Below are 16,213 nucleotides of genomic sequence, written 5' to 3'. Positions count from 1 at the left end.
AGGCTGTGCAAACTCCATACAGTCACCTTAGGACGGAATTGAACCCAGGTCCCTGGCGCTGTTCTCATGTGTCTTGTCTTAATAAATGCCTAGAAATTCTGTTAATCATGGTAGGGCTGAGAAATCAAGGAAGTCAGAGTTGGAAAAGCAAAGAGTACAGGAACTGGACAGATTGCAGAGCAAAGGAAAAGTAGCCAGGAAGAATTTGTAGATAAGGATGAAGATTTTGAAGTTACTGTGCGAAGAGTTGGGATGCCAGTGAAGATTAGCAAGATGAGTAGATAAGTAGAGCCTTGCATGGGAGAGTGCACAAACAACAGAGTTAGCAATAAAACAGGTTTTTTGGAAGGAACTTAGGACGCCAGTAAGGAGATCTTCGGAAAAAGAGGGTCAGAAGTTGACAAGGATATAAATGAGTGGCAATGAGAATGAAGGAGAAATAATGATAGACAATATTGCAGAGTTGAAGCTGCACAGACTTGGTAGTGAACTGTTGTGGGGGTAGTGAACTGTTGTGGGGTTTGAAGCTCATCTTAGAGTCAAGCAGGGCATCAAGGTTGCATATCATTGTGGCAAGCTTGAGCGAGCATTCTGGAAAAGGACAGGATTAAAGCTAAAGAACAATGGGCAGGCCATACCGGCGCCAAAGAGTGGTGTGAACCACTCTGGCGTTCGGCCGCCTGGAAGGTGCGGAATCTTCCGCACCTTCGGGGGCTCGGCCGGCGCTGGAGTGATTGGCGGCACGCCAACCGGCGTCAAAGGGCCTCCGCCGGCCTGCGCGAGTTGGCGCATGTGCAGGAGCGCCAGCGTGTTCCCAGAACCGCTGCCGTGATTCCTGTGCATGCGCAGTGGGTTTCTTCTCCGCGGCGGCCATGGCGGAGCTTTACAGCGGCCGGCGCGGGGGGAAAGAGTGCCCCCACGGCACAGGCCTGCCCGCAGATCGGTGGGCCCCGAAAGCGGGCCACGCCACCGTGCCCCCCCCCCCTCCCCCAAACAGGCCAGATCCCCCCGTGGACTCCGCAGGCCGCCTGCAGAGCCAGGTCCCGCCGGTAAGAACCTTGTGCAATTTACGCCGGTGGGACTGGCCGAAAACAGGCGCAGATCGGAGAATCGCCGGGAGGGAGGGGGCGCTGCCAACGGCCCCCGACTGGTGTGACGCGATTCCCGCCCCCGCCAAAAAACCGGCGGCGGAGAGTCCGGCGGCCAGCGTCGGGGCGGGATTTACACCCCCCCCCCCCCCCCCCCCCCCCCTTCGGCGATTCTCCAGCCCGGCGGGGAGTCGGAGAATCCCGCCCTACGTTTCTGTATATTTAACTTTGCCCATATTTAGCTGTAGAAAGTCTGGCTCATTCAAAATGATGATGATCATATTGGCTGGGCAATCATAGATTGTTCCAAAAATCATGGAAACCGGAACGGTGATGGTGAAACAAGGTGAGCATTGATACACAAACATTGATACACAAACGGTGATCTTACAGATAATATCACCCAAGGTTGAGCACACAGATGATGACTAGCAAATCCAAAAAGTGAAACTTTGGAGCACATTTATAATTGCTTTTGAAATGACTACTGAATCAGCTAAATAATGCACTTACAGGTTTGAACTGCTTTGTATCACTTAGCCGTGCTTCCTGTCGAAATACCAAGGTATTATGAAATTTGGGAATGATTCAAGGGAATAATCACATGGGTTCATTTTCGCCATGGAATCTGTTGGCTTTAAATCATCCAATAAACTGGTAATCTTTGCAGAGATGATCACCATCTTCAAATTTGTTTCTTTTGTTTATTTTTCTGTTCTGACTGATACTTGTAACGACGATTCCGAAATTGCGTGATGTGAGATAAGGCATTGATCTGGGAAATGTCTCGTTTATAGCTCGGAAAGACACCTGACATGAGCTAATGAAAGTCCAAGACTGAAAAATGTTACCGTTGCTCAACAGGACATTTTAGACTTTCTATTTGTAAGAAAACTTAAATCCCTAACTTTAACAGGCTTACCCTTTGAATGCAAGTACAATAGAATAAGCCCAAAGACCAGTGCAGGGAAAAATCAGAGAGTGATGCTCTCCCATAAACCACATGATGCCATGTTATACAAGAACAATCATCCCAGACCAGATCCCATTTCACTTTGGCAGAGACAGCTTGCCAGGCAGTCAATTCCGACGTAGTTAGCTAGTTAATGTTTTTTATCACAAAATTTGGAAATCCCCAAACACTGCAAACCAGGGAATGAAGAACAAAATTATAAACATGAGGATTTATGTATGAGGATGGTAAAATATTTTCGATGACTGAGAAGACTGTACCAAAGACTATACCTGCTGAGATTTTCCAACATTTTTTCATTGGTTTCAGATTCCAGCATCCGCAGTAATTTGCTTTTATCTAGTGTTTAACTCACTGCCACTTCTCTTCCATGAAAGCCTACCCTGAAGAAGTACTGCTCTTCTCTCCGACAGGATTTCCGTCTGTCCCTCCCCCACTATACGTTAGCTCTTTTCTCTCCCTACAGATGCTGCCAGAACTGCTGAGATTTTCCAGCATTTTCTCTTTGGTTTCAGATTCCGGCATCCGCAGTAATTTGCTTTTATTTTGTACCAAAGATAAGTCACCTGAACGTTTCTTCATTGACAGTCACATATTTCAGGATGATGTCAGAAAGGAGATTTTAATGTTTTGGTCATACAGCCAAATCAAAAGGAACATTTTCTTTGGAAGATACGGCCAAATCCAAACAGAGATTAATTAAAAATATTCAGATTTTAGTTAAAAAAATATCTTGGGCACCATCTATCCCAAGCCCTGCATCACCCGAAACAGATAAATTGTTAAGATTCAAGACTATAGGCCAAGTGCTGGAAAGTGGGACTAGTGTAGACTTAGTGTAGTTTTGTCGGTGCAGACCTGATGGGCCAAATGGTCTCTTCAGTAGTGTATGATTCCATGACTTAACAACAGTATTTGGCACTCTGCCTTCAGAAAATAATTCACTACAATTGGCTGTCACTAGCATGTTCTGGAATAACAAGCCCGCATAACGGAGTAGATTTTCCAGTCCTGCCTGCCGCAGGAATCATTGCGGGCAGGACTGACAATTTAACGGACCATTGAAAGGGCCATTGATCTCGGATGGGAATTTCTAGTCTCGAGGTGGGCGGGACTGGAAAATCCCATCCAACATTCTGATGGACACTGGCAAGTTGACTTAACTGCACATGATCCTGTTACAGATTCAGCAGAGGAAATTCATTCAAAGCAATTACAAATAATAGGCAAGTGTACCTGTTTGAGATATGGTTCTATCTGATCCAATGTTTTCCCAAGATGTTTCTTTGGATCTAGACCTGCCAAATAAAACAAGTTTCTTAATCAAACATTTTTAAAAGGCAATTTTATGTATGTATTTGGAAACATTTTGTTCGGAAAATAACCCTTCCCCCCCCCCCCCCCCCCCCCCCCCCCCCCCAAATTTACAATATTTTTACAAATAAAAAAATACAGTGCAAAGGAGGGCAATAATCATTCATGAGCTAGATAGCTCTGTATGGAGTTGTACGCTCTCGCTGTGTCTCTGTGGGTTTCTTCCAGGTGCGCCGGTTTCCTCCCACAGTCCAAAGATGTGCAGATTAGGTGGATTGGCCTAGATAAATTACCCCTCAGTGTTCAGGAAAGTCCAGGTTAGGTTATGGGGTTACAAGGATAGGGGAGTGGAAATGGTAGAGTGCTTTTTCAAAGGTCGATGCAGTCTTGATGGGCTGAATGGTTTCATTCTGCACTGTAAGGATTCTATGGTAAAACAAGATGGTCTGGTTATCATTTCGCACATCACTGACTGTTGTCGATCTGAATCACACTCAGTTAGGTACATAACATAATTCCAGATAAACTGTAATAAAATGGAAATGCTAAAACAAGTGACAGGTTAATAGATTTTTAAAAGAAAAAAGTGAGGCAAGGATAATTATCTGATAGCGCAAAGAAATTATGTCTGGAAATACTCCCAAGTGGTAAAACCCATTGAGACCAATTTAATGGAAGGGGACCAATTAAAGAAGAATGGCTAGTCTTACTTTTAATACCTTAGTTCAATATAAATGTTGCATATTGCAACTAGTATGCCATTGAAAACATTTCATTTAAACAAATAAACGCCAATCCTATGCCTATATATCTTTTCCTCTAATGAGGAGAATCTTTGTCTCTCAGAGGATCGTGAGTCTTCAGAACTCTTTTCCTTAAAAGACGGTGGAAGCAGAGAATATTTCTCAAGCACGGGTAAATAGATTCTCGATAATCATAGAATTTATAGTGCAGAAGGAGCACACTCGGCCCATCCAAACCTGCACTGGCTCTTGGAAAGAGCACCCCCTGAAACCTACGCCTCGGCCCTATCCCCGTAACCCATAACCCCACCTAATCTTTTAGACGTGAAGGGACAATTCAGCATGGCCAATCCACCTAACGTGCACATCTTTGGACTGTGGGGGGAAACCGGAGCACCCAGAGGAAACCCTTGCAGACCCAGGGAGAAAGTGCAAACTCCACACAGAAGTCACCCGAGGTGGGAATTGAACCTGGGTCCCTGAGCTGTGAAGCAGCAGTGCTAAGCACTGTGCCACCGTGCCACCCCTTGATAAACAGGGGAGTGAAAGGTTATGGGGGTAGACGGGAATGTGGGGTTGAGGTTACAATCAGATCAGCCATGATCTTATTGAATGGCGCCGGAGCAGGCTCAAGGGGCTGAGTGGCCTGCACCTGCTTCTAATTAGTGTGTTAAGCAAATCAAAAACTAGTTTGGTGGGTAAATATAAATACACAAAATACTATTTTTTGTTGTACTTTATTTCAGGGAGCCCCATTAATAATGTCACATTGCTCTATATGCTTGTCTTGTTACAATCTTTGTTTGTGACTTCATTCACAGTAACAGTGGATGATGTTGCACAGTTCAAGCGTACAAAACATGTTAATATAATTCCCATTATTCTATTATAAGTTCTGAGGGACAGAACATCGTTATACCTTCGGTGAGCCATGATGCCAAAAAACTGTAAGGACTCAACCTCCTGGATCTTATACCATTGTTTTTCAAATGGAGGTTATTGGATCTTTGCATTTTCATGAGAGAACGTCAAGGGGACTCCAAGATCATCAATTCTGCGTATTCCTCAGATTTCTATCATTTGTGGCATTTACTGACAGACTATAGCTTGCATTAAAAAATTTTTTATGAGAACAAAGACCCTGCTTTTCTACTTGCCAGGGTCTTTCACAAATTATAACAGGAGTCTTGGAGAGTGTCAATATATGTTGTAATTCCCAAGATTGTGGCAATATTTACAGTGGATCTTGAGCATTGTGACATTATTAAGGGGGCTCCTTGAAATAAAGTACAACAAAAAAAACGGTATTTTGTGTATTTATATTTACCCACCAAACTAGTTTTTGATTTGCTTATTCATCTCGTATGTTTTATACTTTTCTGTATTTCTAAATGTTAAAACTCTCACGAGGCCCACGGGGGGATCACTAATCGACCTCGCCATGCGGCTTGTAGAGTAAGGGTTCCCGTGGTAGTGGGTGCAGGCCAGCCCAGCTGGGACTCATTAATGAGCCCTTTAACTATTGTTCCCCGATCCGGACCAGGAGTTCCGATAGTCTCGGACTGGGACATTAGTGCTGTACCCCGCAGTAGCAGCTTTATCTTTTGAGCTAAAATAAACCTGCTTAGCCTTCTTCTTCGCGTCTCCTGAATTACACTAAATAAACATAGTTTATTTTGACGTGGAAAGAGATGATACCAGTTTACTTTCATTTATAACAAACAAGTTATACCGTAGGTAATTACATTTATTAGGATGTGATGCAATTCGTCATTCATATTATGAATGCATTGAAATCTCAAAATTTATCTGTTGCTCAATAACATTTATTTCTTATTGCAGCAGCCTAATGAGTAGAATTTATATTATTGAGCAGTTAATACGACTGCAGTCAAATACATATTACAAGAAAATTGACTTTTTTTAAAGAACTATATTTTCTATTTTTGAAGGTTTTTTGTAATTCTGCCTTTGTCAAATTTCCACTTCTCTAAAAACGCAAGTCATTTTGTTTTCAAAGAAACCCCTCAAATTAGTGCATTTGTGCAATTCAAATTGTTGGGCAGTGTCACTGGTTCCCTCAGCTGAGTGAGTTTTTCTGTTCTGACCCAGATTGTCATGTGGCTTGCCACGCAACAGTTATATCTAAAGCAATTTTAAAACAAAACTCAAACTTAAATCGCAAGTTCCTGTTGAACAATCCTGAAGGCATGACGGAGAAGACCAAAGTCCAACCATGCATAAAAAAACACAGTTCCCTGGATACCCACATCAGTAAAAAAAATACCAAATGCTGACTGATTAAGTTAGAACCAGCAGACTAGTTCAATTTTCTCTCCATGTTTCATTACATTACTTTAACGGGTGTAACACTGCAATCTGCCACAGCACTCTGGGCTAAAAACTACCAAAATAAAAATATAGCCAGGCTTCTCATTCCTGATCACTTTCCAATGACTTCAGCAGTAAAGTGTGAATAGCTGGATGGTAGATACGGCAGGATCACTAGCTGCTTCCTTAAGGAGATCCTGTATTTCCTATGATCAGATATTTACCTTTACTGCCCAATATCTGGTCATACAATAGTTTTATTATATTACCTGTCCAAAAGTATAGCTACTATTAAGGGGCCTGTAAACAACTCCCACCAGTGTTTCTGCTCCTTGTTATTTCTCATCTCCACCCGTATTGATTTTACTTCCTGCTTGTCCTCATTCCTGTGGTCCTGCCATTCTTCATTATATGGGCAACCCTCCCTACCTTTTGCACTTTGCCTGTCTTTACAAACCATCAATTATCCAGGAATATTTAGTTCCCAATCTTGGTCATCATGCAACCATGTTTGTGTAATGACTTTAAATCAAACCCATTTATCTCTATTTGTGCCAATAATTCAACCAACTTGCTAAGAATGTTTTGTGCATTTAGATAAAGTGACTTTAATTTTAATTTATTTTTACCATTTTCCCTCATTTGGCCTTATTCATTCGTGCACTATTACTGTTAAACTCTTCCCATCACATTCTGCTCATCATCCAAATCGCTACACTGCTGCATGGCCTTAATTTTCTTTAGATTTATAAATTTCCCCTCACCTCTTTCCTCCCTTTTCAATTATTGCTGGAGATAAAAGAGACACTGCTGATCTCAATTTTGCACTGTGCATTTTTGTCAGGTTTCGTCTTCATGAGAAAGGTTGCCCTCCATCAGTTTGAGGTCAGGATTGCAGGTCATAAATATCCATTTTATGTATTTTATGACTGCAGCTGGAAACAAGTATGGCCCATTGAATGCTGTGCGTCCACACCCACTTGAAACTTGGTGGAGAAAACTCAAGCTGAATCCACTAAAGGCATTCATAACTAGCAGAGAAGAGCTGATTTCTTTCCATTTTGAGTCCAGACACAGAAAGAAAAAGACTGAACTGAATGCCCCCTCAAAAAAACTGCCACTTCATTCTATCTCAATAAATAGGTCAATTTATATGTCGGAAAATAGTTAACACAAGGCTAATTTATCTGTGCTGTGATATAGTTTGTGATTTTATAACTACTAAACATGAACTGCTAACAATGAATGCTTGAGAAAACTAGTCAGTATAGGGGTATGTATGATTCATTTGTTTATTCAGCAATAAAAAGTTAGGAATATATAAAGTTAAAAAGGAGCAACTTTATAGTAAAATATTTCATTTTTACTAGGTTTGATATTTCATCTTATAATTTCATGCCCATAAGGTATTTTAGTCCCATAAGTCAATCTTACAAAGGCCTTAATACAATTGGAGTTGATCTTAATGATCTCTGGTGAGTATGTTTAACTGTTCTGTCTGAGAAACTAATTCTAACACGGCAGAAGCTAATGGATATAAAATTTTAAAATGCCAGAAGTGTCACAAAATCCATTACTTGAGCTTGGAACCCCATACCTCTTGTAGGTCAGAGTACAGAAAGTCCAAACAAGCTTTTTACAGATTGACATCTTCTGACATTGCTCACTGTCTGTGGGAAATGCACATATCAAGTAGTTGACATTTTTATTTCACCAAGGTTGCATGCAGACTAGAGAGCCCATTAGCTCAGTTGGCTAAATAGCTAGTAGATGGTTCAGAATAATGCCAACAGAAATTCCTTCTGAGGTAGACTTGGGATCTGCCTCATCACTCTGGCCAACAGTGAAAGGCAACAGCAAAATCTGCCAAGAAAATGCCTCACGATGAAAGATAAGCAGACAACAGGCCTTCGCACGTAAATGAATGATGTGTGTAGATTGATGAAAGTAGATCATATAGGACTGAGCTGAAGAAAAACTTCTTCACTCAAACAGTAATGAACCTGTGGAATTCTCTACCACAGAAGGCTGTGGTGGCCAAGTCGCTGAATGTATTCAAGAAAGAGGTAGATAATGTTTTAGATTGTAACAGCGTCAAGGGGTACAGGGGAAAAGCGGGAATGTGGCATTGAGATCACGTATCAGCCTTAATCATACTGAATGGTGGAGAAAGGAAAGGCCAAATTACCTAACCCTGCTCCTAGTTTGTATGTTTCTGTGAAAATTAGTTTTCACATTAATCTTGCGCAAGATACAGAATTTTTTTTTTTAAATTTAGAGTACCCAGTTCATTTTTTCCAATTAAGGGGCAATTTAGCATGGCCGATCAACCTACCCTGCACATCTTTGGGTTGTGGGGGCAAAACTCAGGCAAACAAGGGGAGAATGTGCAAACTCCACATGGACAATGACCCAGAGCTGGGATCGAACCTGGGACCTCAACACCATGAGGCAGCAGTGCTAACCACTGCGCCACCGTCCTGCCAGTAGATACAACATAAATTAAGACATTGTATTTATCCGAATCCCATTGGAATTGTTCAGAATCCTTCAGAGTTGTTGGCCAAAATGGTTATACAATAGAGGAATTTTAACTGCAAAATAACTTCTCTTACGCTGTTAGTCACTTTTTCATGTCTAAGTAATGCATAGTAAGGGCAGCACAGTGGCTCACATCCTGTCTATTGGACTTCAGTTGTGATATGAAGTGTTACCGAAACTTAGTTTTCAAAGGCAGTGGCATGTGAAATTTATAAATGTTAGAAAAGGTTTTCTGATAATGAAATTAAAAGAGCAGACATTATAGTCATTACTTTTGGGAGAAAACTGCATACACATCATCAAATGTGCCTTGATCAGATCCAAAGCCCTTTGCACTCTCAAACTAGAATGGGTGTAAGAGCCCAGCTGCTACAAAGAGTTCTTTACAGATTCCAGTGCATGTACTATCAAAGGGAAACAAAAGGAGATTCAAAGGATTATGTAAAGGTTCAATGTAAATATTTTATTCAAAATAATCTTGAAACTCCGATGTAGTTCATATTTAACAGATGCTCCGACACCAAAAAATTCTGAGCACAGTTCAGTTTTGTTATTTCATCTGCCACGGAAATAAATTTCAGACTACCTTTTATCAAACGACTTTCAAGCAGCCACGATCTGTTTTGCAAAGACTCTCTGCAGCCTTTTGCTACCATGTGTAACAGAGATTTCTACTGATGGAAGGGCCTGAAAATCTAGGAGTTTTGCATGCTTTCAATTTGGTCCTCTGCCCCTTCGTAAATCCTCTCCCCCAAAAAAGTCATGATGCAAATTGTCATTAACAGACCAAAGTATCCTCTATACACTCATGAACTTTAAAAATCCCTAAAACAAAACAAGCATTCTTAAAATTAAGCCATGCATCTATACATCTTCTTAATATGTCTCTCAGAAATGTTTCAGAATTGCTTCACACACAATTGGACCAGTTCGAAGAAAGGTATGGGGCGGAATTCTCCGACCCCCAGCAGGGTCGGAGAATCGCCTGGGGCCGCCGAAAATCCCGCCCCCGCCGTGGCAGAGATTCTCCGCCACCCGGGAAGTGGCGGCGGCAGGAATCTCGCCACTCCGATCGGAGAGGCCCCTGCGGTGATTCTCCAGCCCGGATGGGCCGAAGTCCTGCCGCTGGGAGGCCTCTCCCGCCGCCGAGGTTTAAACCACCTCTGGAACGGCGGGATCAGCGGCGCGAGCGGGCCCCGGGGTCCTGGGGGGGGGGGGGGGGGGGGCGGGGGGCGATCGAACCCCGGGGGGTGCCCCCACGGTGGCCTGGCCCGCGATCGGGGCCCCCCGCTCAGACTCCGGGCCAGTGCCCTGGGTGCACTATTTTCCTCCGCGTCCGCCACGGCCTCCGCCATGGCGGAAGCGGAAGAGAACCCCACATCGCGCATGCGCCGGCAGTGACGTCAGTGGCCAGCTGCCACTGACGTCACTGCCGGCGCATGCGCGGACCGGCGAAAGCCTTTCGGCCAGCCCCGCTGCCGGGGGCACCGGTTTTTTGCGCCGGTCTTCTGGTGGCAAACGCTCCGGCGCGGGGCTGGCCCCCAAAGGTGGGGAGAATTCCCCACCTTTGGGGAGGCGCGACCCCTGAGTGGTTGGCGCCACTCCCCTACTCCGGGACACTCCATCACGCCAGGAAGGGGAGAATGCCGCCCATGATCTGTACATGATGGGCAATTTCCACCTGAACAGAATTGCAACTAACGCCATTGCAAGGAGAATAGCTGGTTCTGTGGAAGAGGCTTTAAATTAATATGGCAGAGGGAAGAAAACATGAGATGAGGAAATCAGAGCAGAAGTGACCCAGAAGGATAGAAAAAGTGGGGGAAGGGAATCAGAAGAGCTGTGTAAAATGAGTAAGATTTTAAAGCAGACAAAGGCTGGAGTTATATGTATGTTAATATACACAGAATAGTGTGAATAAAATTGGTGCACTGGAGTACCAATTGTTATAGAGGAAGAATGATATATGACATTAACTGAGGTATAGCCTAAGCTAGAGAAGGCGATATAAGGCAGAAAAAATGGAGCAGAGATAGCAGTCAAAGATTTCATTTCAGCATAATAACATATGGGCAACATAGATATTGTGAAAAGGATTATATGGAGCTAAATTAAAGAAAAATGCAGGACCAATAGTGATTAAATAAAGGATGACTTTAATTATCGAAAATCAGATTAAGAAAGATAAATGTAAAGGAAAAAGATGAGCCATTTAGTCCAAAGAAGAAAAATATTGCTCAATTTAGTTCTAGGAAATGAAGTACTGTAGGCTAGTGCATTATACTAGGGTGGGGGAACATCTTAAAAACTGTGACCATAACCTAGTGAGGTTTGATTTAAACTTGAAAAGGAAAGGGAACAGTCATAGCTAAAAATAGTTGACCCCCATAAAAAGGCCAATTTCAACGGGACAAAAGGAACTTATCATAGCTAAACTGTAAATAAAAACTGACGAATAAGACGGGGCAAAAAGAGTGGAAACATTCAATCGGGAAATTACAAGGAAGCAAACTAGGCATTTTTGCACAAGTTTAAGTGGTGCAGCAAAGGTGAATCTCCTTGAATGAGGAATTAAAACTAAAGTAAGGCATATGACAAATTTAGTGCTAATAAAGCAGAAGAGAATCAAACGGGAGACTGGGAGAACTAAGAGGAGGCACGGCATTAACAAAATCAAAGTATCAAAAATAGAAAATGTTGGAAAGACTCAGCACGTCTGACAGCATCTGTGGAGAGAGAAACAGAATTAACGTTCCAAGTCAATGACTTCATCAGAAATTCTATTGAAGAAGCTCTTAGGAAGGTCATTGACCTGATACTCTTCCTTTCGCCACTGCCTGAATGTTTTTTTCTACATTCTTCATTCTGTGGGTGTTGCTGGTAAGGCCACTATTTGTTGCCCATCCTAATTACGCTTGAACTGAGGGGTTCGCTAGGGCTTTTAAGACTCAATCACAACCTTTGGAGTCACACGTAGGCCAGACCAGCGAAGGGAAATTAATGAACCAGATGGGTTTTTACGACAAACGGTGATAGTTTCATATTCACCATTACGGAGGCTAGCTTTATAATTCCAGAGTTTATAATTGAGTTTATAGTGCATCATCTGCAGTGGTAGGATTTGAACTCATGGTCGCAGAGCATTAGCCTGAGCCTCTGGATTACTAGTCCAATGACATTAACATTACATCAACGTCTCCCAATAGCTTCTGAATATTCCAGCATTTTCCATTTTTATTACTGCATTAACAAAGACCTGCAGAGAAATAAGGAAGTATTTTACAAAGGCATAATAAGTTTTAAAAAAAGTAAAAAAGGATTGGGCCAATTAAAAATGAAAACACAAATCTTCCAACAAAAACATTGTAACAATGTATTTCTTTGTAAGATTCTGTTATAAGGAATGAAAGAGAAAGAGATACAGTAATCACAAAAGATAATTGGAGATAAAGACTTGATACTAAAAATTGATGGCTGGCGATGGGTCCCAATGACAGAACATTTTAGACTGCTCTGGAAAGACAGAGAGAAAATGACAGCTGCTCGGACCTGTACAAGAAGGACAGGTTGCATCTAAACTCGAGGGGCACCAATATCCTGGCTGGGAGGTTTGCTCGTGTCACTCGGGAGGATTTAAGCTAGTATGGCAGGGGGGTGGGAACCAGAGCGTTAGCTTAGAAGGTGTAATAACTGAAGGGGAAATAGAGAACAAAAATAAGAGAACAACATCACCCTCAGGCTAAGCAAAAAAAGATGACAAGTGTGAGAAGAGAGGTGGTCAATGCAGGACTGAGGGTATTGTACCTTAATGTGCGCAGTATACAGAACAAGGTAAATGTGCTTGTTGCGCACATTGAAATTGGCCGGTACGATGTTGTGGGCATCATAGAGATGTGGCTGCCAGGGGATCAGGTCTGGGATCTAAATATAAGGATATGTGTCCTATGGAAAGGACAGGCAGATGGGCAAAGGAGGCGGAGGGTTGCATTGTTAGTAAGGAATTAAGATAAATCGACAGCAAGGAGCGATATAGAATCAGAAGGCATAGAATCTCTGTGGGTAGAGTTAAGGAATCGCAAAGGTAAAAAGACCCTGATGGGAGTTATGTACAGGCCCCCTAGCAGTAGTCAGGATGTGGGGCAGAAAATAAATCAGGAGATAGAGAAAGCATGTAAAAAGGGCAATATCACAATAAACATGGGGGACTTCAATATGCACATGGACTGGGAAAATCAGGTTGGAAGTGCATCCCAAGAAAAGGAATTTGTAGAATGTGTAAGATTTTTTTTGGAGCAGCTTGTGGTAGAGCCCACGAGGGAACAGGCAATTCTGGATTTGGTGATGTGTAATGAGGCAGACTTGATTAGGGATCTTAAGGTGAAGGAACCCTTAGAGAGCAGTGACCATAATATGATAGAACTTACCCTGCAGTTTGAGGGAGAGAAACTGCAATCAGATGTAACGGTATTACAATTAAATAAGAGTAACTACAAAGACATGAGGGAGGAGCTGGCCAGAGTTGATTGGAAAAGGAGCCAAGTGGGGAAGACAGTGGAACAGCAATGGCAGGAGTTTTGGGAGGTTATTTGGGAGGCACAGCAGAAATTCATCCCAAGGATGAGGAAACATACTCACAGCATGATTAGGCATCCATGGTTGACAAGGAAAGTCAAGGACAGCATAAGAGCAAAAGAAAAAGCATACAAAGTGGCAAGGATTAGTGGGAACCCAGAGGATTGGGAATTCTTTAAAAGCGAGAAGAGGACGACTAAAAAAGCAATTAGGGGAGAGAAGAAGAAATACGAGTACAAGCTAGCTGGTAATGTTAAAGACAGGACGAGTTTCTTTCAATATATAAAAGGTAACAGAGACGCAAAAATAGACATTGGACGTAATAATAATAATGAAGTAATAATAAGAAACAAAGAAATGGCAGACAAACTAAATAGTTACTTTGCATCAGTCTTCATGGTGGAAGACACTAGTGGATGCCAGAGCTCCAGGAGAACCAGGGGACAGAGGTGAGTGCAGTGGCCATCACTAGGGAAAAGGTTCTGGGGAAACTGAAAGGTCTGAAGGTCGATAACTCACCTGGATCGGTGGACTATACCCCAGGGTTCTAAAAGAGATAGCTGAGGAGATTGGGGAGGCATTGGTGGCGATCTTTCAGGAATCACTGGAGGCAGGAAGGGTCCCAGAGGACTGGAAAGTGGCTAATGTAACACCACTGTTTAAGAAGGGAGGGAGGCAGAAGACGGGAAATTATAGGCCGGTTAGCCTGACTTCGGTTATTGGTAAGATTTTAGAGTCCGTTGTTAAAGATGAGATCGTGGAGTACTTGGAAGTGCATGGTAAAATAGGACTGAGTCACCAAGGCTTTGTCAAAGAGAGGTCATGTCTCACAAATCTGTTCGAGTTCTTTGAGCAGGTAACAAGGAAGTTAGACAAAGGACAACCAGTGGACATGATTTATTTAGATTTCCAGAAGGCCTTTGATAAGGTGCCGCATAGAAGATTGTTAAATAAGTTAAAAGCCCATGGTGTTAATGGTAAGATCCTGGCATGGATAGAGGATTGGCTGACTGGCAGAAGGCAAAGAGTGGAGATAAAGGGCTCTTTTTCAGGATGGCAACAGGTGACTAGTGGTGTGCCTCAGGGGTCTGTGCTGGGACCACAACTTTTCACAATATACATTAATGATCTGGAAGAAGATACTGAAGGCACTGTTGCTAAGTTTGCAGATGGTACAAAGATCTGTAGAGGGACTGATAGTATTGAGGAAGGAAGGGGGCTACAGAAGGATTTGGACAGGCTGGGATAGCGGGCAATAAAGTGGCAAATGAATACAATGTGGAAAAGTGTGAGGTTATGCACTTTGGAAGGAGGAATTTAGGCATTGACTATTTTCTAAATGGGGAAATGCTTCGGAAATCAGAAGCACAAAGGGACTTGGGAGTCCTTGTTCATGATTATCTTAAAGTTTTTTTTAAAATAATTTTTATTGAAAATTTTTTACAAAATATATAACAAACAGTAACAAGCAACAATAGAACAACATAATAATAAGCATAACACCCCCAAGACCGTAGCAACGCATATATCGAACACCCCCACCCCCCCAAACCGAGTAAACAACAAGAGAACTGGAAAATAAAATGACCTAGTTCCTTAGCGGTGAGCCAGAAAGTCGAGGAAAGACTGCCACCGCCTAACGAACCCTTGTACCGATCCTCTCAGGGCGAATTTGAACTTCTCCAGCTTAATTAAACCCGCCATGTCATTGATCCAGGTCTCCACGCTTGGGGGTCTCGCATCCTTCCACTGTAGCAAGATCCTCCGCCGGGCTACTAGGGACGCAAAGGCCAAAACACCGGCCTCTCTCGCCTCCTGCACTCCCGGCTCCACCGCAACCCCAAAAATCGCGAGTCCCCAGCCGGCTTGACCCTGGATCCTACCACCCTCGACACCGTCCTCGCCACTCCCTTCCAGAACTCCTCCAGTGCCGGGCATGCCCAGAACATATGGGCATGGTTCTCTGGACTCCCCGAACACCTGACACACCTGTCTTCGCCCCCAAAGAACCTACTCATCCTAGTCCCGGACATATGGGCTCGGTGCAGCCCCTTGAATTGGATGAGGCTAAGCCGCGCACATGAGGAGGAAGAGTTAACCCTCTCCAGGGCATCAGCCCATGTCCCATCCTCGATCTGCTCCCCCAGTTCCCCCTCCCACTTAGCCTTTAGCTCCTCTACTGACGCCTCCTCCACCTCCTGCATTACCTTGTAGATATCAGATATCTTCCCATCCCCGACCCAGACCCCCGAAAGCACCCTGTCCCTCACCCCCCTCGCGGGAAGCAAAGGGAATCCCTCCACCTGCCGCCTAGCAAACGCCTTTACCTGCAGGTACCTGAACATGTTCCCCGAGGGGAGCTCAAATTTCTCCTCCAACTCTCCCAGGCTCGCAAACCTCCCATCAATGATCAGGTCCCTCAGCTTTCTGATGCCCGCCCTGTGCCACCCCAGGAACCCCCCATCAATGTTCCCCGGGACGAACCGATGGTTCCCCCTTAGCGGAGCCTCCATCGAGCCCCCCACTTCCCCCCTATGTCGCCTCCACTGCCCCCAAATCTTGAGGGTAGCCGCCACCACCGGGCTCGTGGTATACCTCGTAGGAGGGAGCGGCAACGGCGCAGTTACCAGGGCCCCCAGGCTTGTGCCTCC

At 43.7% G+C, this 16,213-nt stretch overlaps 1 protein-coding gene across 6 annotated transcripts in view; it reads right to left on the bottom strand.

Moving 5' to 3' along the window:
• dph6 (diphthamine biosynthesis 6) overlaps positions 1-16,213 on the bottom strand; it is a 355,827-nt gene that overhangs the window by 203,005 nt on the left and 136,609 nt on the right. For all 6 annotated transcript variants that reach the window (XM_038785975.1, XM_038785958.1, XM_038785967.1 and 3 more), the window contains exon 6: positions 3,298-3,359. In XM_038785975.1, coding sequence (XP_038641903.1) covers positions 3,298-3,359 — 62 coding nt within the window. The remainder of the gene's footprint in view (positions 1-3,297; positions 3,360-16,213) is intronic.

The sequence above is a fragment of the Scyliorhinus canicula genome, chromosome 2 (assembly GCF_902713615.1).
Source record: "Scyliorhinus canicula chromosome 2, sScyCan1.1, whole genome shotgun sequence".
Classification (NCBI taxonomy): domain Eukaryota; kingdom Metazoa; phylum Chordata; class Chondrichthyes; order Carcharhiniformes; family Scyliorhinidae; genus Scyliorhinus; species Scyliorhinus canicula.
The sequence above is the reverse complement of the archived record's forward strand: the minus strand, read 5'-3'. Positions and strand labels throughout refer to the sequence as shown.